The sequence below is a fragment of the Engraulis encrasicolus genome, chromosome 2 (genome assembly GCF_034702125.1).
Source record: "Engraulis encrasicolus isolate BLACKSEA-1 chromosome 2, IST_EnEncr_1.0, whole genome shotgun sequence".
NCBI lineage: Eukaryota > Metazoa > Chordata > Actinopteri > Clupeiformes > Engraulidae > Engraulis > Engraulis encrasicolus.
This window is the reverse complement of record NC_085858.1, coordinates 5,809,040-5,834,832: the sequence shown is the minus strand read 5'-3', so window position 1 is coordinate 5,834,832 and position 25,793 is coordinate 5,809,040. Positions and strand designations below refer to the sequence as shown.

At 42.2% G+C, this 25,793-nt stretch overlaps 1 protein-coding gene and 2 long non-coding RNA genes across 3 annotated transcripts in view; 1 reads left to right on the top strand and 2 right to left on the bottom strand.

Moving 5' to 3' along the window:
* Positions 1-1,768: 1,768 nt before the first annotated feature.
* The window catches only part of asic1a (acid-sensing (proton-gated) ion channel 1a), a 73,126-nt gene continuing 49,101 nt past the window's right edge, over positions 1,769-25,793 (bottom strand). The window contains exons 7-10 of the mRNA XM_063212722.1: positions 23,897-24,050; positions 22,928-23,019; positions 21,878-21,957; positions 1,769-2,119 (exon numbers count right to left, since the gene is read on the bottom strand). Coding sequence (XP_063068792.1) covers positions 2,000-2,119; positions 21,878-21,957; positions 22,928-23,019; positions 23,897-24,050 — 446 coding nt within the window. The 3' untranslated portion in view covers positions 1,769-1,999. The remainder of the gene's footprint in view (positions 2,120-21,877; positions 21,958-22,927; positions 23,020-23,896; positions 24,051-25,793) is intronic.
* LOC134460264 (uncharacterized) lies at positions 12,671-14,528 on the top strand. The gene is made up of 2 exons (XR_010037037.1): positions 12,671-13,842; positions 14,377-14,528. It is a non-coding gene; the product is annotated as an uncharacterized LOC134460264 (long non-coding RNA).
* LOC134460259 (uncharacterized) lies at positions 14,990-17,003 on the bottom strand. Its single transcript, XR_010037036.1, has 2 exons — positions 16,844-17,003; positions 14,990-15,207 (listed from the first exon to the last, which is right to left on the bottom strand). It is a non-coding gene; the product is annotated as an uncharacterized LOC134460259 (long non-coding RNA).

Here is a 25,793-nt window from a genome sequence, read left to right as displayed (position 1 = left end):
ATCTCAAATACTCAGTATGTTCACTTTTCAAATAGCTTTATCATTATAATATGTCTCCTTAATCACAAAATTGGATTTTAGCTCCACATTAAGTGTTTTTGTTGTTGTTGTTCAAATAAAATGCCTTGCTACTAAAGGAAATACCAAATGCCAAGTTGAGAGCCAGGACAAAATGTCATAAACGTGCAAATGCAGTACTTGTGGCCAAACACAGGCACACTCTTAATCCAGCACCTCCCTGATCATTCCATAGCTAAGTCCAATCTTCAGTCATTCAAGACCTCTGCACATCAGCTCTGGCAAAGTGTGGAGTAGAGCATGACACGGGAGTAGATTTTCACTCCCGTCCCATCCCGGTCCCAGAAAAAAAATCCCATCCCGTCCCATCCTGGACTGGAGTAAAAGAAACAAATCCCATCCCGTCCACTCCTGAAAAGAATGTTTCCCACTCCTGCCCGCTCCCATTCATCTTCATTCCCATACCTGCCCGCTCCCGTTCATCTTTAAAATTTTGACTCCCATCCCGCGGGAATCCCGCAAGACCCGCGGGACCCACGGGAATTCCCGAAAAATGTCATCCTCTAGTGTGGAGTACTGCTCTGACAACATTCAATTTCATTGTTTTCAATACACCCTCATGACGAGGAGCAGTTGATTATACAACACAAGTATATTTTGCCAGACCTACTTGTAAATTCCATTGTCGATCCATTGTACAGTAGGTTATGCTGTTTGTAGTATACAATGCACTGCCAGTGTGTGGAGGCAAACAAAATTGCCAGATTCGGAAGTGCCCACAATGCTGTCGAAACTGGTGTGCGGAGGCCTTAAGTGAGAAGTGAATAGTGGATCCTACATGATGCAGGAAATACTTTTATTATTTTATTCTCTCAAGCCATAGGTGCCCTCTCTGATCTTATCCATACACACACATACAGGGACAGACAGAACAGAAACCTTTTCCAATCACACACACACAGACAAACATGCTGACAAAACATTTTGACAAACATCACCTCCAGATTCCATGCAGATCAGCAGTGAATGCCATACTCTTACGACAGTCCTTGATTTACATGACTGTATTAGGAAAAAAAAAACTATTTCTGATCACAAACGCAAGCATCCACAAGAGCTGAAACACATATTACGGTGGCATTTACAAAAACAAAAGTCTACACGTACACATACAGACAGCCAGACGGAGACACACACACACACACAGCAGCCATACTGTACACACGCAAAGCCGACCATGCATCTCAACCAAACAAACGAGCTCTCTCTCTCTAAAGCGAATGGGGTCAACACCCTGGAAAGTGATCCTTTTTCTTGACCTTTGCTCCAGCTGGCAAAGCTCTGAGTTGGGACCCGTACAGGCATGGAGGCAACATGAGGCCTCAGTGTGCCTTCCTCTATCTCCTAATACACACGGGACTGGAGGCAGCTAGTCTGGCCTTCAAGGCTTTATCTTCAAGCCAGAGGAGTTCTTTCAAATACAAGTCTAGCTTTGTACGGAAATCAGAAGATATGGGTCGACTATCATTAAGTGTGAATTTTGTTATGTGTTGATGCTCCTCTGCATTGAGAAGTGTCGGTCCTTGTCCTGGATCTCGTTTTAAAAACACTCAATGCGTCATAATTTTCACTTTTCAAAGATGAGCAGAGTTTTAAGAGAAACTGAGGACACACTCTTGCATAGTGCAGGTTTTTGGTGTTGGATCATGTTTTGAAAGTAAATTGTATGACATTCATTAACCCAGAAAATGTCCTCGTCTTAACGTGTGAGTTTTCTCACTGTCAGGTCTTCCATGAAACCATCTACTCAGCACAGAACAGACAAACCTATACACAAATACGACCTTAAACAGGAATGTGTCAAAATTTGGTCCTTGGCATCCTCCAAAGCTTTTAATCGTGAGGGTCTTGTGGTGCTTCCTGGTTCTGGAGTGAAGAAGGAGCCAATGAGGAAAGAGCTCTACTGATGAGTCGCAGCCAGCTATGGGTAATGGGTCATGTGACATTTGACATCATCCAATCGAAGCACAGCTCCCTGCGTGCTTCCGGTGCCGTGAGAGTCCTTGCGGTCAGAACATCGGCACAACCTGTATTTGATGACCTGAGGAAGAAGAATATGCACACATGCACACGCACACACACACACACACACACACACACACACACACACACACACACACACACACAAATGTATGCACACACGGACAAGTCAACTCGTTTTTGGAGAAGTTAAAAATATCATGCAAGGTGACGTAATGCAGAAGTATAAAACAGAAGTCAACTTTGGCCTGCTTCATGCTAGTCTACCACCCCAGTGTCAACTACTCTATTACCTCATATGTACATAGACATGCAGAGCAAAAGTAACCACACAGTTTGATTTTGGAGAGGCTTTTAAGGGGCAACAAATGCAATATTTGGTGATGTATGTATGCAAAAGTATAGATTTCACGTTTAAAAACATTTGCACTGTGAGGAGAGGTTACTACGTAAAGATAAGAAGCAGCCAATCACGTGAGCACATTTCTTTGAGTGACAGCAGTATGGAACTAGAACAAGGCCTAAAAGATTGTATCTGCAGAAATACAATTCAGATGTGCAGAATAATTTCACATACGTGCCAGATACAATGTATAAGCGGAAAAACATCTTGCATCTGCAGGTTAATTTTGTAGATCTGCACACATATTTTGCATCTCCTAAAATATAAAACGTACCTGTATAAATGTTTTGTAGTTGTGTGGCAGTAGGAGTGTGTACAAATGTGAATCTGTTTTGCCATGCTGTGCGAACCTCTTCCTGCTCGGAGCAGCAAGCACACAAGTGTGGATCGCTTTTACAAGTCTACGAATTTTGGCCCTCTTTTGATGGGGGGTGGGGTCAGAGGGTGGAAGCCAATCAAATCACCGCTTATTGGCAAGTTATCGCTTTCCATGGGACCAATCAGAGGCATGGCTTGACAGCGGGATCAAGGCCTCTGTGTGTGCAGCGAGAACAGGCTCACTCACTCGTGCGTTTACACGACACAGTCCAGTAATAATGCAACTCTAACGACGGAGCTGTAATAACTACCGATACATAAATATAACTTGGAGTGCTAGTTATTAGGTTTCTGCAGGCTGACGATTCCGACGGAGCACCAACAGGTTGTGGATGACGCAGACAAAGGTGAGTGGTTTATTGTTTTTTTTTTATTAGTGAGACCGAACTGCACTTCGTTTGTACCTGTACGTTGTTTGTGCTCAGATTGTGTCTCCAATTTCTGTAGCTCTAGTAGTAGCAGAGAGGTAGAGCTAGTAGGCCGCTATTCATGATGCAGGTGACTAGGTCTACTTGATGGGTTGTTGTACACATTAGCATGAAGCCTTTTCGATATAGCCAGACAGAGGCAATCCCCCCCCCAGCAAATGACGGCTGTATGTTTTCTGTGTACCCCGGTGTGTACTAATTTGTATTTGGATCGTTCATGTATCAATATCATTGTATGAGAGTACGATGCTTGTCAGCCCGCTAGCATAGAACGAGATAGCTAATCGATCGGATCCGCCTAGCTTGAAATGCTAGCGCCAGAGAGATAACACAACGTAGTCCTAACTACCGTATTCCTAGAATCTCTGCTAGCGTGGCTGTTGAGCCAGAGAAGAAAGATTCTTCACTCTCAGACAGGGTCTGATTCGCACTCTCAATGGTCTGACTAAGGTGCCAGGTTGACATTTTAGTAGAACTAGACTAATAACTAACTCTAGTATCCACGAGTTCTTCTTAACTTGGGTTGTATGATCGCTGTCATTCAATATGTTCTCTGTGTGTTAGCTAGCTTCGATGACGGATACCTTATTTGTTAGCTAGGTAGCCATTTAATGTTAGCTAGTGTTAGAACCAGACAGATGGGTATTCTTATCTCTAATTTTGTGTCTTGTGTGCGAAGAAACGTGAGTAAACTTAATTATTTGATGTCTGCATGTGTTAGGCTACGGTGTATTATTTGGCAGGAGTTGTTTAAAAGTTGTGTAATTTCAATCGCAGAGGTAGGTAGGCAGGCCTATTTTGTTTACCCCAAAGTGTGTTACTGTTTTATCTGCAGCTGTTTTATCTGGATGGTTATTATTGTATCAGCCTACTTGTATTCATAATGCGTTAATATATGTGTATAATGGATGTTTTCTTATCATTATTTAGTCGATTATGAGGGGAAACCTTGCCGTTTTGGTTGGCTATTCTGAACTTGTAATGGGGCATTTGGTATCTAGCTATTAAGTCAGGCTAAATGCATATTTCTCTGAGCGGTGTTGCCGCACGTCCAAGTTTTCCCGGAGTTTTTTTGTCTCTGTTTTTTGTGGTCTGTTCGGGAAAATGGAATAACCTACCCGTGAGGTTTTGTACTTCCTCACATTGTCTCCCGTTGTGTAAGTCAATTGGTCTCCAAACCATTCACAAAAGCTGTTTGATTATTTTGATTGACCTGAGGGAGTTCAAACATTAGCGCGAAAGACCATACAACAATGCCAACCATTATCAATCGAAAGGATTAAATGACGTGGTTAGTTTGCCAGGAGGAAAGTTATTTGTCATCTTTGCAACCTCCATCAATGTAGGTGAGTCATGACGATATGTGATCATCAAACACTTGGGTTTGATAATGTTGTAGTGCTAGTGCACGTCTGTGGGCACGCACCATTGCTACATCAACCTGTCCCTTCAGAAAATTTAAGAGTAGCTGATGTCCGGAAAAGACCGTGTTTCCAATGTTCTTGTTCCAAAATTGTTGCCTTCCATTTAATTCCATGCCCGAGTTTAGTTTCTCCCACATAAATCTTATGGTGAATACCGCTACCTAGTGGACTTTCTCGCGGTACTGCGCCTTCAGCGCAAATCTACTTCCTGGTTAGTTTCCAGTGTTTTCAAGTGTTTTCTGTCGTTAAGACACAGACTTCATCTCTCCCGCAATTTATATATTTTCACACTTGAGCCTTGGACAATATTAGTCTGTAAGTAATCATTTTGTGATGGATGTTGTTTGTAACGAAATTGCATAGATATTTTGATGTATATTTCTATATATTTGCCTCAAGAAGTGATGTTCACTTTCCTGTAAAGTTTGGCTAGTCAGATTCTACTTAGCTAAGCTAGGCCACGTTGTGTTGACTGAAAATAGATCGCTGGGTTGCTTGTAGATTTGTGTGTCGTGCAAATGTTGAAGTAAGTGAAACTGTTGTATGTTTATTTCGTTTTCTGTTAACAGTTTTACAGTAAAGAGAAGTGTTACGAGATGTATTGAGATTGGAAGTGCAAGTGTACAAAGTGAAAGTGCAAGAGAAAAGTCAGTAAGGAAATGAAAGAAAGAAAATAAAAGGACACAGTTACACTTCAGCTTGCCTTCTCTTGAACTGTTCGCTAGCTGTCTAGTTCTGCACCAGTAACGCAGACCGAGGGCAGCATAGTTGTCTATATTAGTTCTTGCTTTTCTCCTGATTTGCTTATGGGTTAGCAAATCAGGCATTATGCCTACTGCGGTGGTGTCACATGCAGACCAACACATTTCAAGAATATGTTGTCAGGACTTGTCAACTTGCCAGGTGCATAACTGATTAAGTTGGATGATATATACACATTTTATAGCGTGTCCATTCGTGTGTAGGCCGAGAAAGTGTTCTGAGGGGGCAGCTCTGAATACAAGATTGCCCCATTCGCTGCTGAAACCTGGCCGAGGCGGAGTAGATGCTAGTAGGCCTACTTCTAGTATTTTGATGTGTTGCTCTCGAACTGAATGACTCGAATTTACTTTTTTGTGTTTGCGCATGGTGCACCAGCAGTACCAAAAATATATACTATAGTGGACCTCCATGTCATCACTCCTTTTTTGCACTTTGTTAACACACACAAGACACAAGGCATCTGTGATGTGAGTGTCCGCAGCTCTCAACCCCTGCGCTTGGGCGCGATGTGAACAGTGAGAGGATACTGCTGTTCTGCACCAGGACCAGGAACTGGTGTGTGAGCAGTGTGTGAGAGAGGAGCACGAAGATCATGTCACCTGCTCCACTAAGGAGGCCGCGGAGGACCGTAATGAGAGAGAGAGAGAGAGAGAGAGAGAGAATGTTTTTTTATATATACTTATGAACATTATAATTTTGAACCATCTGCCTTCACGTTAAAGCTGGTTGGTTTTAATGAAATATCAGGAAGACATCAAAGTGTACGGCTGTCGTCTTCTCAATGTTGACCATTTCCAAGACAGCGCTTCAGTTTTGAGTCTACACTGTATCACTGTATGTTTTCTCATGATGATGATGCGTGGGTTTTTTTTTACTGAGGTCCTTCAAGGATAAGCTGAGGGGTTTAAATGATGAGAGAGTTAGGTTCTTTGTAATGGAAAGACACAGCGTCAAATCATGCATTAAGTTATACATTCTACTGACATGAATGAGTTAAAACAAATAAACATAGGGTTTCTCGTGCACACCAGAAATGTTCTTATGCCCGCCTGAAAATGTTCTGGTTCACACGTGCGCGTCACTTTCCCCTGCGCACCTGAGATTGTAGTTTCTGGTAGGCACGACGTTTCTGGTGTGCATGAGAAACTTTCTAGTAAGGTATTTTTTAAAGGCTTTGTTACATTGCCATTGTACACTACATGCACAAGTATTCCCAGTATTTGTGAAGTCACAAGTATATGAATATGTCAACTACTAAGATGATTGTGTAAAATCATGTGTCTTGTGTGAGCAGAAGCAGTCCTAGCACGCGGAGCGTCTGGTGAAAGCGGAGTTTGAGAAGATCCACCAGTTCCTATGTGATTGTCCTGAAGGAGTAGGAGGACCAGAAAAGCCGCAAGATGAAGGACACCGTGGACAAACTGTCTGGTGACATGGCCTCCCTAATGAACGCCATCAGCACCATAGAGGAGGCCATGGATGCGGATGACACGCTGTTTCTGAAGGTAGGGACAGTGTGTATTATTGCATTCCATTATACTGTATCACTATTGGCAGACATTTTTGTCCAGGAAAATGTTACAAACCCTGGAGCAATGTGAAGTTAGGTGCCTTGCTCAAGGGCACTTCAGCCATGGTGAGATGTGATTGACGCTAGATCACGCTAGAATTCTTACTGGCCGGACAAGTGGCTGGCTGCATTGCAGAATACCGGACATTTAGAATATCTAACGGACCTTCCATCATATAGCCAAACACACACGCCCTAATGGGTCAAAGTGGCTAGTAAATTGGTCTTTTCTACCAGCAAAACTTAAAATTCATTAGCATTGGGCCAGTTGGCTGGTGTTAAAGAGCCAGCTGCTTGTATGCATGGGGAGCAAAAGCGCGCTCTCTTTGGTTTTGCAAGCGCAATGCCCTTTGTGTTTACTGTTAAAATACAAAAAAAAAACCTGAATTGTTCCTTGACATCAGCCAGCTGTGTGAGTCAAGTGAAAGGGAAGCAACTTGATTGGGGAGAACGCCGTGGGGGACGAGAGCGCAAGCAACACTATTGCGTGCTGTTTAGACTATTACACGTTCATTTACATAGGCTATTCATAACTATTTTCGTCTTTGTTCAGTTTCATATCACTGGTGTTTTGTGTAACATTCAGTGTTTAAAATGAGCTAATATTATTTACTGATTAATTTTAGTCCTTTTTTTGTCTGACATTTTGGCCGGTCACATTTTATTTTGCTGGTCATTCATGATGCAAAACGGCCAATGTCCGGCCACAGCCGGCTAACGTGAACCCTGCCTACGACAATCTGATTCTACAAGGGGTGTCACGATAACCGGTAATCAGCCACGTTAAAAAGTGCTGACAATAATCATTACAGCTTGAAAAAAAAACACTGTACCGTACCGGATAACCATACTGTACACCATGACACTGTGAGCTTTTTTGACCTCTCCAAGTCTGCTGATGTTGCCACAGAGGCACACTTTGTTGCCTAACACCTAATTTCAAAGCTGTAGTCAAAGTGAATTGCTGAACCAATAACATGTAATTACATACTGTGATCATTTCCTCCTCATAACTTCAGAATGACAAGCAATTCATGTATTGTGCCTTAAAACATGGGGGTTTTCAGCTTGTGTAGGACTATCAATGCTTTTTGTTCAACTAAAATTTTCAAAATTGCAACATAAGCAAGGCGAGCAATGGAAGTAATTGGCTTTGTATTGAGTCGAAGTTGTATTGAGACAAAAGCGAGGCTAGAGGCAATTAGCGTGACGAGAGCGACAGTTTGTAGTTGAACTCATAGGAATATTATTGCCAGTCCGGTAAAGATAGCTGAGTATGTCGGGTAAACTTCACTGCGAGTTTTACCTCCTGTAAGATGGTCTGGACAAATTACCTCTTTAAAGTTTCAGCTCATGTTAATCACCCACCCCTTGCCGAGTACGGAGGGTCCTATCGTGCATGTGGTTATGTTTGACTGAATATAGCATTGCCCTATCATGCTCATCCCCCGCCAATCGTTTCCCTTGACGACAGGCCCTGATGACCTTTGGCCGCAACACGGCAGGTGGCTGCATGGCGGTGTCGGACGACCTTCTGACCGCGCACTACACAGATTACTACCAGGAGCAGCAGCTGCCCGACAACCCCGAGCGACTACTGGTATGTAGGGGTGTCACGATAACCAATATACCGTCGCCCGTACACCATACTTGGATCCATGCTAATTTCACATTCAGTATTTAGGAGTCATTCTTCCTTTATGTCATTTCTGTTTCACTTTCATGAAACCACACACATGCATATAGATTACATGTAATTACTGATTTTTTATTATAATAAATCCCCAAGAACCACTTGAACATCTTCAAGTGTGCATTCTTACCGTTACCCCTCAGTGGCCACAACTTTCCGCAAATAACTTATTCATCATATCAAGTTATATGTATTTGTAAACTCCCTGACAACAGAAACATTCATCCCCAGAAAATGACTGCTGTATGTTTTCTGTGTACCCAGTAAATGTTGATGATGGTGCAGCTCCTGTGTGGACATGCTCTGTTACAACAACACAACACAGAGCCATAAGACGAAGCCGTAACATAAGCAGCAGGTAAGTAATACACGTGATGGCAATATACGTTCATTAACTTCACAACTATGTGTTTGTGTTTAGTTATGGGTTCCGAATGTGACCGGGTGTAGTGTCAGTCCTTCTATCCACGCCTATGCACACACACACACACACACACACACACACACACACACACTCCCTCCCAGTGGAGGGAGCACTGACATTAATCTGAAACCGTGATTCCTAAAACCGGAAGCCGGTGTCTTGGGACACGACAAGGGAGGGGATAAATGGATTAGGAAAATCACTCGAAACCCTTTTCATACAGAGCAGGTGAGAGTTGCTCCGTTTGTAGCTTAAGGCTAACTCCAACGTAAGGTAATCACTCTCGCTGCTGGGAACCAACTTTAATCCCTGAGTCACTGGGTCAGTCGTAGCGCGAGCTCCGAGCTAGAACTAAGCGAAAGCGTACTCACTTGGCATTCCGCCCATACCCACGGTCCAGCGTGGAGTATCACGCCACCGAGGAAACAAACGAAACGGCATCAGGTAGCTATCACTTCATTGAATTTACGCTGTACTGATTTATCGGCTTTGATGTAACATCATAGCAATTGTTTACAACTAGCCTATGTCTGCATTTAATAGCAGGGAAAGCGTTCGCATGCTTGGCCCAGTACAGTCAACAAGCCGTCGAAGGAGTATCACGCTAGGACGCCAACATACCAGGTAGCTACCAGTGTTTTGCTGTCCCTAGCCCTGTGCGGTTTGTCGAGTGTGATTTGTGATGGTGTATCACCGATGCTCATGTTCTGCATGCTTATATTTAAAAACAGGAGAGGGGTTTGCGTGATTGGAGTTACTGCGCCGTTCATCCACCAGAGTGTAGGCCTACCTCTGAGTTCACCTTAACAGGTATCCTACTTTTGATCGTACTACAGGTCGCCCTCTTGCCTTACCAAATTGGTATGTTTATTGTAACGTTTTAATGTTTATTAAATAAATACTCATGATTGAGAAATGTTTTAAAAATGTGTATGGTAATAGCAAAAGGCTATATCACTATGTGATGGTTAGAGGGGAACAATTTGTGTTTTACTAATGTGTATGTTTGGCTTGTTTCAGCGGCACCAGCGTCGCTATCCCTGAGTGTTTGTGCCGCTTTCTCCCCTCTCCGTTTATATGCAATTAGTACTCCAAGCCAATTGTGTTTTAACCGTTTTTGTGGCCAAGTGGCCTACATTTTCTTTTGTTATCGTTCTTTTTAACTGAGGCTCTGGGTAGCAGTCACTGTTTATGTCCACTTTTTCAAGCATACCTCTAGGAAGGGTCCATTCGTGTGTCAGCACCTTTATGTGTGTATCACAGTTTGCTGTGGATTACTGAGCCGCGTGGCTCTCAATTGAGTGCAGTGTCTTCACTATATACCATATCGGGTTTGGGGGGTCACCTAGGGTAGTGTAGTAGTGGGGCCCACTGCATATGTACTAGCCTGCTACCCATACAGCCTCAGCTTTATTATTTTGTTTTTCTTTCATTTACTTTTTTTTCTGAATATTTATTGAAGAAAAAATAAAACAAATATTTTTATACCTGACTTCAAATCACTTGTCCTTGGATCATTTATTGGTTTAAACCCTGCACGGGTTCTTGGGTGAACCCACCACCTTCACTCTATTACACGAATAACATTTAGAAACATATTTTTCACAATCGTGTGTGAATGCAGCCACCTCTAATTCTAGTTCTATAGCATTTGTAGGGACCTCAGTAAATGTATAGCCTATTTAGCCATCCCATTCGTGTAAAGGGAGTCAGATAAAGTAAAGCAATTCAATCCACTGTATCTTGTCCTGATCATCACTATTATTCTTACTCTACATGTTCTAAACAGACTGCAAGTTGCCTTTCCTTCCCTGTAGAAGCACGTTACGGGCGGCTATAACCCTAGTAACACAGAACGTAAAGAGAACGTTTGACTTTTGGTTCTCTAAAGGTTGGGGTTATTACCAAACCAAAATTTACCACTTAGAAACGTTCCCTTTGGTTACAGTAAAAACCAAGCAGGCATTGGTTCCGGTTCGGTTCTGGATACGTTTCGGATACGTAATATTTGGTTCTATTTTGGTTCTCACTGGGTTGCCAGGAAAGTTTAATTTAAGTTCCCAGAACGATATATGTGTGGTTCCCATTCCATTCCCTCGCCGTTCTCTCACCGTACCTTTATTGCTTTTCATGTTTGTTCCCTCATCGTTCCCATATGGTTCCCATAACCTTGATGGTTACATTATAGGTCTGGTCACGTCTGGTTCCCTAGACGTGCTCCTGATGTTCCCCCAACTTTGTTTATACTGTGTTGTTCAGAGCATAAGCAATGATGAGTGTCCACCCGATTAAATCATATAAGTCTACATATTAGTAACAGTATTTCCTCCAGATTTAATCATGTACACAATCTATTTTATTTTTTAAATTCCATTTCATTCATTTAACTCAACTTGGTTGGGTTGATCTAAGGTTTGGCTGTGCACACAACATCACACAAAAGATATGGTGAGTGAAAGAAATAACTTGAGAACTTGTTACACCTTTGCCGGTAACAAGCAGGCCCTTCACAACCAATCTGTCCATCAGAGCCTGGCCAAACCTAATTACTTAGGGCTGGTATATCATGATTCAATTGCTTGCACCTGAAAAACTCCTAATCAATCTGGTCACATGGTACTCTTGAGCCTGTATATAAACCTGGACTGTCGGAGTGCTTTAGTTATTTGCCTGCCTGCCTGCCGGTCAGCATGGCACAGCATAGCGCTTGTTTAACTGCTTTGCAAGCAAGCTAATAGCGCTTTTGGCTTATGGCATTTGTTAGCTACATCTTGTGCCTTGCTTTGTGAGCTAGTCAGTAACAGCACATGTTACATTGCTTGCGCCATTGTGCACTTGATGTAGATGGTATGGTTATCTTTAAACTTAATTAAGGAAAACTTTTGGTATTAATCCCCACTAGATTGTGTTTGTACGTGCTCAGCTGATATTTCTCTCACATTGTGGTACAGTACGGCATAGACTGATATATGAAATATAGACAATTTTAAGCAATTTTACTCATCATTTCAAGCCAGCAGTGTGCCAAACTGATGCCAGGCGCAGGGTGTTTCAGTGATGGTGGAGGATGGGAGGTGCTTAAGTACCATGATCAGGGTACCTCAACTATGGTGAGAGATAGTGGGGCAGGACCAAAACACATTCACAATAATAAACAAGGTTGGGGGAACATCAGGAGCATGTCTAAGGAACCAAATATGCAACCAACAAGGTTACGGGAACCATATGGGAACGTCAAGGGAACAAACATGACATGAACAGGAATAAAGTGACGGTGAGAGAACAATAAGGGAACGGAATGGGAACTACACATGTAACATTCTAGGAACGAAAATTAAACTTTCCTGCCAACCAAGTGAGAATGGAAAAATAACCAAAAATGACTCTCTGGGGTCGTACCCAGAACTAAACTGGAACCAAGGGCTTGTGTTCCAGGAACCTTCGTAGAACTAAAAATTGTTAGTAGGGAAGCAGTGTGCACAATGCATTCCAAATAAGAACACATTTGACATAGAAACCATAGACTAATCTGCTGTTATCAGAAGTGGTGCCAAAGTATTCTATTGAAATTAACCAAATGCTCAGCAAAATAAAATTAATTATTGCCATTAACATAGCACAGCACGTTTAAAGGACCAGTTCAGTCAATTTTTTTTAACATGCAGTTGTAATGCTCACACTACCTTGGACTTGTCAGTACCTGAGGGTTTTTTTTCTTCTTCCGAAATCTTGGTCATTGTAATGGGGGCAGTGCTTTGTTTACATGTCAAAAAAACATTTTTATTTATTCCCAACACCCAAAAACATCCGAAAGGTTATACAACATCAGCAGACAACTAGCAAACAGCGGTACCTTTCGGGGAAATGTTTGGAGTAGTCTTATGCAAAAAACATTTTTTTAAATGTAAACAAACGCTGCCCCCATTAGAAAAGCTCATCCCGGATAATAATCATATCTCGTGGCATCACCGAGTACTGACAAGTCAAGGGTAGCGTGAGCAATACAACAGCATATTGAAATTGACTGAACTGGTCCTTTAAGCCTACTTGCCCAAGAATATGGCAATAAGAGTACTTTCATCTGTGTGACAGTGACCTATACATATTCTAGATATTGTGCTATCCTGCAGTTATGTTATGCCCATTCACTTTCATTTGATTTTTAAGTGAAAACGAAAGGATGTACGTGGTCTACACTTCTGTACACAGACTCGTGTGCACAAACAAATCTCAAGACAACCGATCACAAGTTATCTGTAATTGCCAAAAGCGTCTTGGGAAAGACAGCGGGCAGAAGTGATCGTCTGTTTTTAACCCCTTAAGACGCGGCTTTATACATTTGTTGTTACCAGTATGGTAATGACCAAGTCGTGGTGCATTACTAAAGGGCCTGTGTTGTGTCATGGTATTGTAGTGCTATGGTAGTTACATTTCAATGACTATTACAGCGTGCCTCTGGAGGTACGGCGCGCATTAAGGGGCTACATACAGCTGATATAAACTGTCCTGACCTTAACCTTAACGGAGCACAGTGGAAGTTGTCTAAACTATATTTCTCAACCTAACCTTTAACTGTCAGTTGCTTTGGTTAAAAGCGTCAGTAAATGTAATGTAATGTAATCTCTCCCCCACTTTCAGTTGCTGTTGAATGACCGTGCTGACCTCCAAGCTGAGCTATGGCAAGGCAGTGAACACATCAGTGGTAAGCTTCTCCATACACCTTCATTGTCTTTGTCCTCACCCATCGAAATTGTCAAGCTGTTTGCTCATTATTGCTGAGCATTGTATATTCCTCATAACTCATCGATACATGTTAATGCCAAAGCCCTTTTGAAAAGTAACACTTTGAAAAATACTTCAATAAACACAAAATATATCTCCACAATATGCACAGACTATGTTTAATGCAATCTGTTTAACAGACAACATAAAACTAAGTTCTATATTAAAACTTTTATATTTTATATATTTCTAACTGTTCATTGACAGAAATTTCGGATCTGCCAATGACATGGTGGCAACTCTGTGAATTTAGGCAAGTACACATAGTTGAGATCACCTGAGTTCAAACCGAGCATCAGAATGGGGAAGAAAAAATATTTAAATTACTTTCAACATGACATGGCTGTTGGTACCAGAGGGTCTTGGTTGGGGTATTTCAGAAACAACTGATCTACTGGAATATTGAAGTTATTGTGATACACATAACTTACTAAAATCTTATTCTGTTCTCCAGGTTTTGGACCAACCAGCTCTCCAGCTGCATCACTGAATTGGTGGAACTGCACAAACTACAAGTCTGCTGTGCCTCATGCATACTCCCGGTCGACCACAGTGCAAGATTTAACTACTTATAACAAGGGACAACATGGCATCCCCCACATCCTTTCCCATGGTGTTGTCTCAATGTTTTTGAAGTATCTGGTTTGTGTGTGTGTTTAAGTTACTACTTCTGACCACGTACTATCAATAGGTGTCTTAACACTTCAGAGTAACAAGAGAAAAATACAAATCAGAGCAGGCCAAATTATAAGTAAAGTTCATAAAGGTTGGAGCAGGCTTCACCCAACAATTTTTCTTTTTTTTAAAGGGTGCTGACCAAAATATTGTAAAACTGAAAAATTAGAAAAGGTTGCATCATGAATAGGTTTCTTTATTACACAGACGTTTCGGCGTTCTGCCTTCCTCATTGTAATAAAGAAACCTATGCATGGTGCGACCTTTTTTCATTTTTCAAATTATAAGTAGCACATTTACACCCTACTATAGTATCACAAGGGATTGGTGACTTTGGTGAATAAAATAGGAAGTAAGTATATTTCAGCCCTTAAGACTCAGAGAGAGAGGAATTAGTTAAATGCGATTTAATGAGAAGATAATTGACTATGCATTTAACAGAAGGTAGACAGTCTTTGGTGTAGGTCCAATCATCAGCCCGGGTCTTCTTGCGCCAGTAGAGCCTGATGTAGCTGTGCAGCAGGAAGCGGACCTTTAACCCCGCAGACAGGTAGACTGGACCAACCTGGTGGTGGTGGGGATGGAGGAGCAAATTTTTAACCACCCGAACCTGCAACAGCAAGAGTTAGACATGTCACTATAAAGGGAAGTGGTGGTTGCTGATTGGCTCTGCAAAATGACATGTGGCATTCGAATCTTACTAGCAGAACTAGCGCTGGCTACTCTCCTCTAAATCAACACAAAATGTCAAGTTATTGTGTGCCTTAATAATGCAACATGTGCAAATGTTCAAGATGCCTTGCCTTGCATTTATTTTTAATAACATGACTTTTCAAATCACAATTTTATGCAACAGTATGTATACATTTTATTTTTAAATGATTGAATGAATGAATGATAGCTTGAGTTGTGACTCCTTGCATTTTGTTTTAAAAACAATTCATTCTGTTAAACATTCTTACGCAAAGGACTTTTCCCTATTTGAATGTCATACAAGTTGAAATTAAACATTGAGTGTTTGCTCCTTATTTTTTGTTTTGTTTTGTTTTGTTTTGTTTTAACTCAACACGAGCCATTTGTTAAAGGTCTCACGGTTTCCCCTCTTTGAATGCTATACATTGTATAGTAGCAGTAGGATAACATTATCTGTAAGTTTTGACTGATACGTCCAACCCAAGAACAACGTGGACTGGAGCTAAGGTGGGTCGTCCAAAAAACAGAGTTCATGGTGTTAAAGAAAAAAGCAGAGGTTCATCAATTGGCTCTGATTTTTTCCCCCCATTGTTTTCATGGTCCTCTATAAACACATTCGTGGGGGAGGGGAATGTGTTGTAGTTAGAGGATTGACACTATTTCACCCCTGAGCGCACTGTTTGATGAACTGCAGTCACTATATAGCAGGGGAGGGGAACTTTTTTTTCATTCAAAGGGCTGTTGAAGTCCTCCAAGGGCCTCATTATTAACACGAACCAGGATTTCCCCCGACCCCTCTCTAAGCCCGCCCCTTATATATAACTGAACTCTATTGCAAACGTAATTGGTAAGAGTCCTTTACAAAATGTGTTATATCTTATATTTCATGTGAAGCGGCATAACATTAAACTCATGTCGGGGGCTGGATAAAACAGACACAGGTTCCCCACCCCTGCTGTAGGCCTAGGCTACAAAATGTATTGAACAAGCTTGCTATTGAAAATTAGAAATTAAAATGTTGGCTGAGCATGGAGCAGCAAACTAGGCTGTGCAATTTGCCACAAGCCATGACGTGAATTCCATTGCCATAGGCTACTGAGTAGGCTACTGAACATTGGGTTTTTTTGTTGTTGTTCTTGTTTAACAGTGGTTCCTTCCAGAAGCTGCATGACATTGGTAGGGCCCATGGCTTGACCAACTCGGCAATGCAATACATGCAATTATCTATGGAAGTGCTAGCTGAAGCAATTGTAGCCTCCCCCCATGTCAGTATCAATGACGTCTAGGGGTCTCTTCTATGACTAGTCCGGTTTCAAAAGATTGGAGCTTGTTTGAAAACTACCTAATGCAACATAGGCTAACTACTTTCCAAGCATACAGTTTAAAGGTGCTTGGACGCACACAGGAGGCGTCAGGACCCTGTTGCTGGGTATGTGTGCAACAGACACGATGCCAAAGAAGCTAAAAGCACTAGTAAGCCACAGATAATTATGTTGCCAATACTGGACTTCATAAAGGGACAGAGGGGGCAAACCTTTCGGCAAACTTCGCACCTGATTGTGTGTGACTCCTCCATATCGGTCTTCACAAGAAAGAGAAATTGCGTCCTTCTGCTGCCTGGCTGTGCTGTGGTTAGATCCACGTTGTTTTCAGTCAGTCCTGGCGAAGCCTGATTGGTTGGCAGTAAGAGATGTTTTGATTGGCTCTCGCCATATGACCCCACCCAGAGCCGTAGAGAAAGAGTTGGATCATCCTTTGATCTTTGCCGACGAGTGGTCACGTGGTTTGCGTAGTCTACGCCCACCGCAGAAGGGTCCTATACACCGGGAGCTGTCAATATATTTCATTGAGCGAGAGCGTCCTTTTACGGTAATTATATCAGATTATACCCCCCCCAAAAAACGAGTTCGGTTTGTTTTTTGTAGGCCATTTTATGGCCTTCATTGTCATGTAAAAATATTGTAGTGTCAATACCGTAATACTGTAATATCATTGCAGTTACACTTTTGGAGGGAAACGTCATCTTAGCTAGGAAGCTCCATTACTTACCATTGAGATGCTAATTGTCCGTAGCCCTTGATAATGTCTATTTGTTTTGGATTCAGCAGATTTACAGTAGGATATTTTAATGGATAAAATACTTCCAATACATAAAAAAATAAAAACACACACGCATATATATATATAAACACAGCATGTCCCAGTTGTAGGCCTACAGTAATATAACATTACTGTTAATTTCGGCCTTTATGATGCTAGTCATCATCAGACTGCCAACCACTCAATGCAGGATGCAAAATGAACATGAACATGATGCAATGAACATGAAGTAAATAACCCACAGCTGTACAACCTGTGCTTGAATGGTTCAATCTTTTATTTGAAAGAAAAATTACTCCAAATAATAATAGTTATATATTGGTATAGAAACATTAAACAACCCAAACAAAATAACTATGAATAAAACGGCATGTCTGTGTGCATGACAGAGACGTGTGTGTGTGTGTGTGTGTGGTGTGTGTGTGTGTGTGTGCGTGTGTGTGTGTGTGTGTGGTTCGTGAAATCAATAATGCATGAAGAATTGGAATTCACTGGAACTGGAAACATGCTGGAACTTCCAATGCATTGAAAGCATCAACCTATGACCAGAGTGGAGGAGACAGGAGAAAAAAAGAGAGAGAGATTTATTTAAATACATGGCATGGGTGTTGGTGCTGAAAGGGATTGATTTGAATATTTCAGAAAAGACTGATCTGGCTGGGATATTCACACATAACCATCTCTGGGGTTAACAAAGAATGGTAAGGGGGGAAAAAGGGTGAGCGAGAGATTCTGTGGGCAAAACCACCAACACCACCTCCTGCACCTCCTGTACCAGCCTGCTGTAGTGGTCTCCACCAATACCACCAGTCTGCACCTCCTGGCACCTGCCTGCTGTAGCGGTCTCCACCAACACCACCTCCTTCACCTCCTGCAACCAGCCTGCTGTAGCGGCCTCCACCAACACCACTCCTTCACCTCCTGCACCAGCCTGCTGTAGCGCCTCCACCAACACCACCTCCTGCACCTCCTGCACCAGCCTGCTGTAGCGGTCTCCACCAACACCAACACCACCTCCTGCACCAGCCTGCTGTAGCGGTCTCCACCAACACCACCGGTCTGCACATTTCATTGAGCGAGAGCGTCCTTTTACGGTAATTATATCAGATTATACCCCCCCAAAAAAACGAGTTCGGTTTGTTTTTTGTAGGCCATTTTATGGCCTTCATTGTCATGTAAAAAATATTGAAGTGTCAATACCGTAATACTGTAATATCATTGCAGTTACTCTTTTGGAGGGAAACGTCAACATCACCCGCACCAGCCTGCTGTAGTGGTCTCCACCAACACCAACACCACCAGTCTGCACCAGTCTGCTGTAGCGGCCAACACCACCTCCTTCACCTCCTGCACCAGCCAGCTAGCTGTAGCGGTCTCCACCAACACCACCAGGCTGCACCAGCCAGCTGTAGCGTTCTCCACCAACACCACCTCCTTCACCTCCTGCACCAGCCAGCTGTAGCGGTCTCCACCAACACCACCGGTCTGCACCTCCTGCACCAGCCTGCTGTAGCGGCCAACACCACCTCCTGCACCTCCTGTACCAGCCTGCTGTAGCGGTCTCCACCAACACCACCTCCTGCACCTCCTGCACCTGCCTGCTGTAGCGGTCTCCACCAATACCACCAGTCTGCACCTCCTGCACCAGTCTGCTGTAGCGGTCTCCACCAACACCACCTCCTGCACCAGTCTGCTGTAGCGGTCTCCACCAACACCACCTCCTGCACCAGCCTGCTGTAGCGGTCTCCACCAACATATAACCAAACTGAATCAAATGTGTCTTTTATGGTAGATCATATTGTTAACCAAGATAACAATGACATTACTTAAAATTGTTAACTAAAGTTAACGATGACATTACTTTCTGCCTCTCCTCTATACCTCTCCTTTTAAATCCATCTCTAACAATGAAGTTTTTTTTCCCATTTTGTTAAGCACTTTGAGTTACATGCCTTGTATGAAACAGTGTTATACAAATACAATTATTATTATTATTATTATTATTATTAAGTTCTATGAAGTTGTAAAACTTGAATAAAATGTTTGACAGACAGTTGAACTTACAATTCAAAAATATTGTTAATATCAGTGAAATTATGAAATTATGGTAGTGCAAAAAATGATATACTACTGCACCCACCACATCCCTACATTTTGAGTTTAGTACAATTGTCGAAATCTATCATTGTATTGCTGATTGTGAATTTCAATTAACTACATATATTCTCTTGTCTCCAAAACACTTTACAGTTGATGTGTTTGCAATAATTAGAATGTTGTGGAGAAATTATGTCTGGCATGAGGGCACTGTGCCTGCGTTTTCCCCTTTGATAAAAAACCCTAGTAACCTTACCTTTTGGTCATATGAGTGGTTTGTGTCTTCCAGCTTGAATCACAAGTCTACAGCTTATTGGGAAATACGCCAGGATTGCTCCAGCAGGTTTTCAGTTTGCTGGTGGGTGGGAAGACCAACAGAAAGCTTTAAAACAGAAAGGCAAGCATTAATCATAAACTGTCAACGACTGAAATATTAACACTGCAATGTTGAAACGTTGACGAATAGGCTACCAGGTTATGATTTTACTGATTGTAGTTAATACACAAGTACACAAAAAATAATTCTTGCAGTTCTTTGGTAATGTCACACACTAATATCTGACCGAAAATAATATGAACCACACTCTAATCAGGTGCTGTTCATACATACCCGGGTATTTAAATATATTAAGACCTTCCCCTTCGGTTGTGCCTTTCGTTCACAAACGAAGGTTTTCCTTCTATAAATGAAGTTCCAAAAAAAACTCTTTAAAATCTCCGGTTAGCGTTTGTATATAAACGCAGACTTCCACTTACGGCGCACAGGCTTAACGTATTTATGACAGCTCTCAACTGCATATTTATGCGTATTTGCCTGTGATGTGAACAAAAATATTTGGTAAACATAGAGAAGAAAAAATGTTCTTTTGTCAAAATACCCAGGTATGTATAAACAGCAATTTACCCTGATCATCACGAGCTCACAGCTTCAGCACACCATCTGCTTTAAAATAGCTATAGAATCTAGATTCGAACAGAAAAACATGACAAAATGAACATCAGCATTTCAATGCCTCGCAGTTCATTGTGAATCTAGCTATCGTAAAGATACACGAGTAATGTAAGCTTAATGTCAGCATAACAAATGAGCAGGTAACATCACCATTGTATACTACCCAAAAACAACAAACATCCTCGGAGACTGTACTTGTGATAGCCTGTGTCGACACACGACACAATAGACACTCAATGGCACAAAAATCCCAAATTCTACTTAAGTAATACCTGAAGCCATGAACATCAGCATTTGAATGCCTCGTAGTCCATTACTGGATCTAATTAGTTAGCACAAAAGATCTCCGTGCATCAACTAGTATAACTTTGTTGACATTAGCCTTCAGCTAGCTTAGAAACATTAGCTATAAATGACCGTAAGCAAATAGCTCTGAAATCAAACATAACGACTGTATGGATATTGACAGAAGACAACAGGACGGTATCTTATAAAATATGCGACATATGTGACATGTCATCGTTTAAAATATAGATTGAAAGGTAGCATTGATGTTTTGCGAACACGTCAAAATCCAAAGTTGAACCAAGCGCCGTGCTGAAAACGCTACCACACAATTAACGGGTTTTCACATTACCATTGTGATTTTATATTACCCAAACTGGAAAAATTACATCCTCAGAGACTGTACTTGTGATAGCTTACGCTGACACAGACAGACAACTTTGATTAATCTCCCTATTATATCAACTTACCTGGGAAGTGGTCGACACGCCAACGACACTCAATGGCGTCCCCGTTGCTGCACAGGACCCTTTGAGCAAAATGAAGTGACGGCGAAACCCCGGATGTAGAGCAGCCATGCTCGTCCGCGGCCGTCAACGGCTTCAGGACAACTCTTTCTCTATAGCTCTGACCCCACCCCCACGTGAAAACCGGCTCAAAATTCGTAGGCCTACATCTGTGAAAAAAGTTTCACAGCCGTGTGCTCGCAGCTCCGAACAGGAAGAAGTTGGTAAAGCATGGCACAAGTCGTACGCACTTCTCTTGCCACAACTTCAAAACATTTCTACACATACATTTTAATATTTTACACATACGTTTCCCCCCACACACATGTGCAAAAAAAAAACACACAGTTACAAAACAAATGTACAGATGTGAAAATAACCCTGCAAGTACAAGGTGCAGCTTACACATTTGAAATGCGTTTTGTGGAGCTGTAAGATTTATGACCTTAAAATAGCTCCATACAGCAGTTTCCAAACAATCAGAGGTTGCAGAGGGATCCTCAGTCGTGCACACAGACAGGTATGTTTGTATACAAGAAACCTATGTATAGGGGTGAAGTAAACTTTGACCCACTTTCAATCATCCAAGTTCACAACCTTTGAGAGAGTAAATCAACTTCCCAAAGGCTGTGCCGCTGGACTCTTACCTCATATAGGTAGTCAAACAGCTCTAGAATGGTCAGGATACTGGCACCGATGAAGAGCCCCATCTGCCCTCCAATATCACCTACAACAAACCGTGACAACACATCATCACAAGCAGCTTCTCCCTCCCGTTATCAATAATGCAACATAAATGAAGAGTTCAGATGCAAAAACAGAATACAAGAAGAGAATATAGAATCTTACTATCTCTAGCAAAACCATCAACTAGTCATTACAAAAATCTGTAAAAAAATAAATAAAAATAATTTTGAAATACAGTTTGTATATTTTACCATCTCAATCAACAAGCCACTTAAATGTTATCAAGTTACTGTAAGACATAAAACATTTTTGTAAACTCATCTCAAAGGCACTTAGAAAGTTTTGCATCTGAACCCTTCAAACACACTGCATTTATATAGCACCTTTCCACTTCTGTGAGCACTCAACGTGCTTTACATCGTATGCCTCACATTCTCCCATTCACCACTCTGCCAGCAGGAGACATTTTGGGTTAAGTCTTTTGCTCAAGGACACATTGATGGGGTCAGGCAGAGCAGGGCTCAAACCTGCAACATTCTGGTTGCCGAACAGGCTCCTCTACCACCTTGCTAAAACAATTCTACTACTATTACGAAAATGTTCTGACACGGTAGTGAAAAATGTCTGTACTGTACAATCGCATAATGAGAGGAGAGATAATGAGGCCCCAGTAATGTCTGAATACGCCGTGGCTAACAATAGCATTGAAGTATTTATACCATGCTAATGTACAGTATGAGTCATGTAGGTGAGCGTACAAGACAGAAGAGGCAGAGTGGAGAAGAGTGGAAGAGGAGACGATACACTCCATTCATGTTTGTTATAGATATTCATTTTCTTTTTGCAATATGTTGGGCCGTAACATCTAAACTTGTAATTTTTGGAGGCTTTTGTGTCGATCTGGAGTTTTACTTTTTCGATTGTTTTCGATTGAATGTTTAACTTATACATTACATCGATATAAATAATGCAGAAGTATGTTCAAATGTGTTAAACATAACTTGACGCACCAAGCAATCCGGCCACCTCGTAAGCTTTCTTCTGCTCAATGGTCTCATAGTTCAATGCCTCAAAGAAGATATCGAGCACCAGTATGTTATCCCTGAAGGGGGAAGAGAAGAATTCAAAATCATGGGACACTTCAACAAAAATAAAAAAATACATCCACATTATGACTCTCTAAGCAACATGGAATTAGCCAAAGCATTTGGATAACACGTCGACTTGAACCGTCTATCGCGTGTCTGCACTACGACTTTGCATGTTAACTCTACAACGCTCTGTCACAGGTTAGGGTTAGGGGTGGTTTTGGTCTGGGCCATCGCCATTTTGCTTGCTTGTTTCGCTGTTCTTGGCTAAAGTTAAGAAGCAGAAACGTTGCTTTACTGATCCGTTGGGGTTAGGGATGGTTTTGGTCAGGGCACAGCTCAGCACATTAGCTTTTAGCAAAAATGCTTCTCTGTGGTGATGTAGAAGAGCACAACTTAACATGCAAGTGCACCACAACGCGGAATGCATAAGCTTGAAGTAATTACGCCTTTGCATGACAGCCGATAGCCACATTATGTTTATCACATGACCTTACTCCTTCCTCAGGTTTTGCATATCACTATGTGCTCTCAACAGTGTTGCCAGATGTGTCTGACCAAATCCCGCCCAAAAGCTTCTCAAAAACCGCCAAAATGCGCTAAATTCCGCCCAAATTCAACAAATTACATTGACTTCTATGGGCCCAAAACGGCTGGAAAAACCGCCAAATGGCCAATTTTTCTGATTTTTACCCGCAGACGCTCATCCAAAGTAGCCCAATTGGGTGGGCACCCGCCCAATCTGGCAACACTGGCTCTCAATATGGTGAGTCTGTTTCTATTAAGACCTAAAGACCATGTACTTTGCTTTATTCATGTCCTTGCAATGGGCTGTAGACGCTGGGACAAAGTGCACACATGACATGAGAATTACACAAAGGTCATACTCACGCTATGTACTCCTCTGATTTGTTGTACTTCTTAGCCAGATATTTAGCTGAGGCCTTGCTTGGGATCTTGACGAAGGACAGCTCCTTGCTGTAGCGTGTCATGTTGCAGGGAGATTCACACACGCAGAAATCATTGTCACGCTCCACCAAGAAGTCTGTCACATAGCCAGACATGACAAAAAAACAAAAGCATAGATTGTAATTATTCATGGATGCAGTCCGGGGATGGAAATTGAGATCAACCACCATGCAATCTGCACACATTTAAAAGTTTAACTGCTTAATGGCTGGTGAATTTGACATTTTTTTGTCAGTGGTTAGTAAAGCTTCACATTTTGCTGCAAAATTACACACACACACAAACACACACACACGCACGCACGCACGTACACACGCACGCATGCACGTACACACGCACGCGCGCACACACACACACACACACACACACACACACACACACACACACACACACACACGCACGCACGCACGCACGCACACACACACACACACACACACACACAGTGAAACAGGGGTCAAAACTGCTGCTTGACCTTGTAGTGAATCATTTTCTTAACGCATATGCACAGAGACATCCTCACACAGTGAGCATGTTGTTTAACAAGCAGTACACGCTGTCTTTGTCAAACAAGGCCAGAGATGTGATAGGACAGTTTTAAAGCCTTGATACTGGCCATATCAAACTGACCCCCATTACGGACCAGACATCTATTGACTGTTGCATTGATACGCAAGCTGGTGGATTTGCATAGAGATTAGCCGGACTGACTGACGCAGGCTGGTGTATGAATGTGAAGTTGACAGCGTAATTGCTACAGCCATGATTACATCGTTTGTATGCGCCCTTGGATGTGCTGACTAGTGTTTTGATTAGTAGACTTATCTGAATGAGTGTGGCCTTCTCATGCTGACAGTGGATAAGCACTGGATGATACTACTATATGCATGTGGTGCAGGGCTGGACTGGGAATCAAAAATGTTCCCGGGCATTTTTTTGCATAGACCGGCCCCTCACACATACACAAGCCACTGTCATACCATATCTTGACTGGCTGAATCCACTGTTTCTCCCCCTCTAAATTGTGGGTCAATCCCCATGAAAACGACAGCAACAAAAGTATTGGCCACTGAGGACTGTCAGCCTGTCCAGCCCTGTGTGCCAGATGACCTGTCCAGCCCTGACGTGGTTTTGCTCTGTACAACATGCACTTCAGATTTTTTTTATTTTTTATTTTTTTTTTGGGGGGGGGGGGGGGGGGGGGGGGGGGGGGGGGGGGGTCTTTTTCGACTTTATTTGATGGGACAGTGTGAGAGGTGGACAGGAAGCGAATTGGGAGAGATACGGGGAGGGGTCGGCAAAGGACCCAGGCCAGGAATCGAACCCGGGCCAGCCGTATGGCAGGCGAGTGCCCTACCGGTTGGCCAAGGCAGGGCCTTCCCATATTGTTTTATGGCACTGCTTGTTTCACAGCATGTCCCCTACAGAGTGTGAATTAAACAAATGGAATGTTAAAACACCTTAACACACCCTAATGCATTCAATGCCATTTCTGAAACGCCCTTTTCAAAGTGTAGGAAAACGTGTATTTATAGTACAGTATATAGGTTTACACAGTACATGTGTATGTCTATGAAGGAAACACTAGAACAGTGTTCTTAAAGGTTTTCAAGAGGAGGACCACATCCCTTCTCAAATAAATCCAGGACCACCCCTACCCCCAACCCACCATCTGAGGCTATTACAGGCTATGTAAATACATCAATGGAAGTGGCATTGCAAGCCTAATGAGGGAACTTTATGAACATGATATCACTCCCTGAAAATAATAAATAAGAAATGTGTCAGGTTTTTTTCTTTTTCTTTACACAACTGCTTGCAC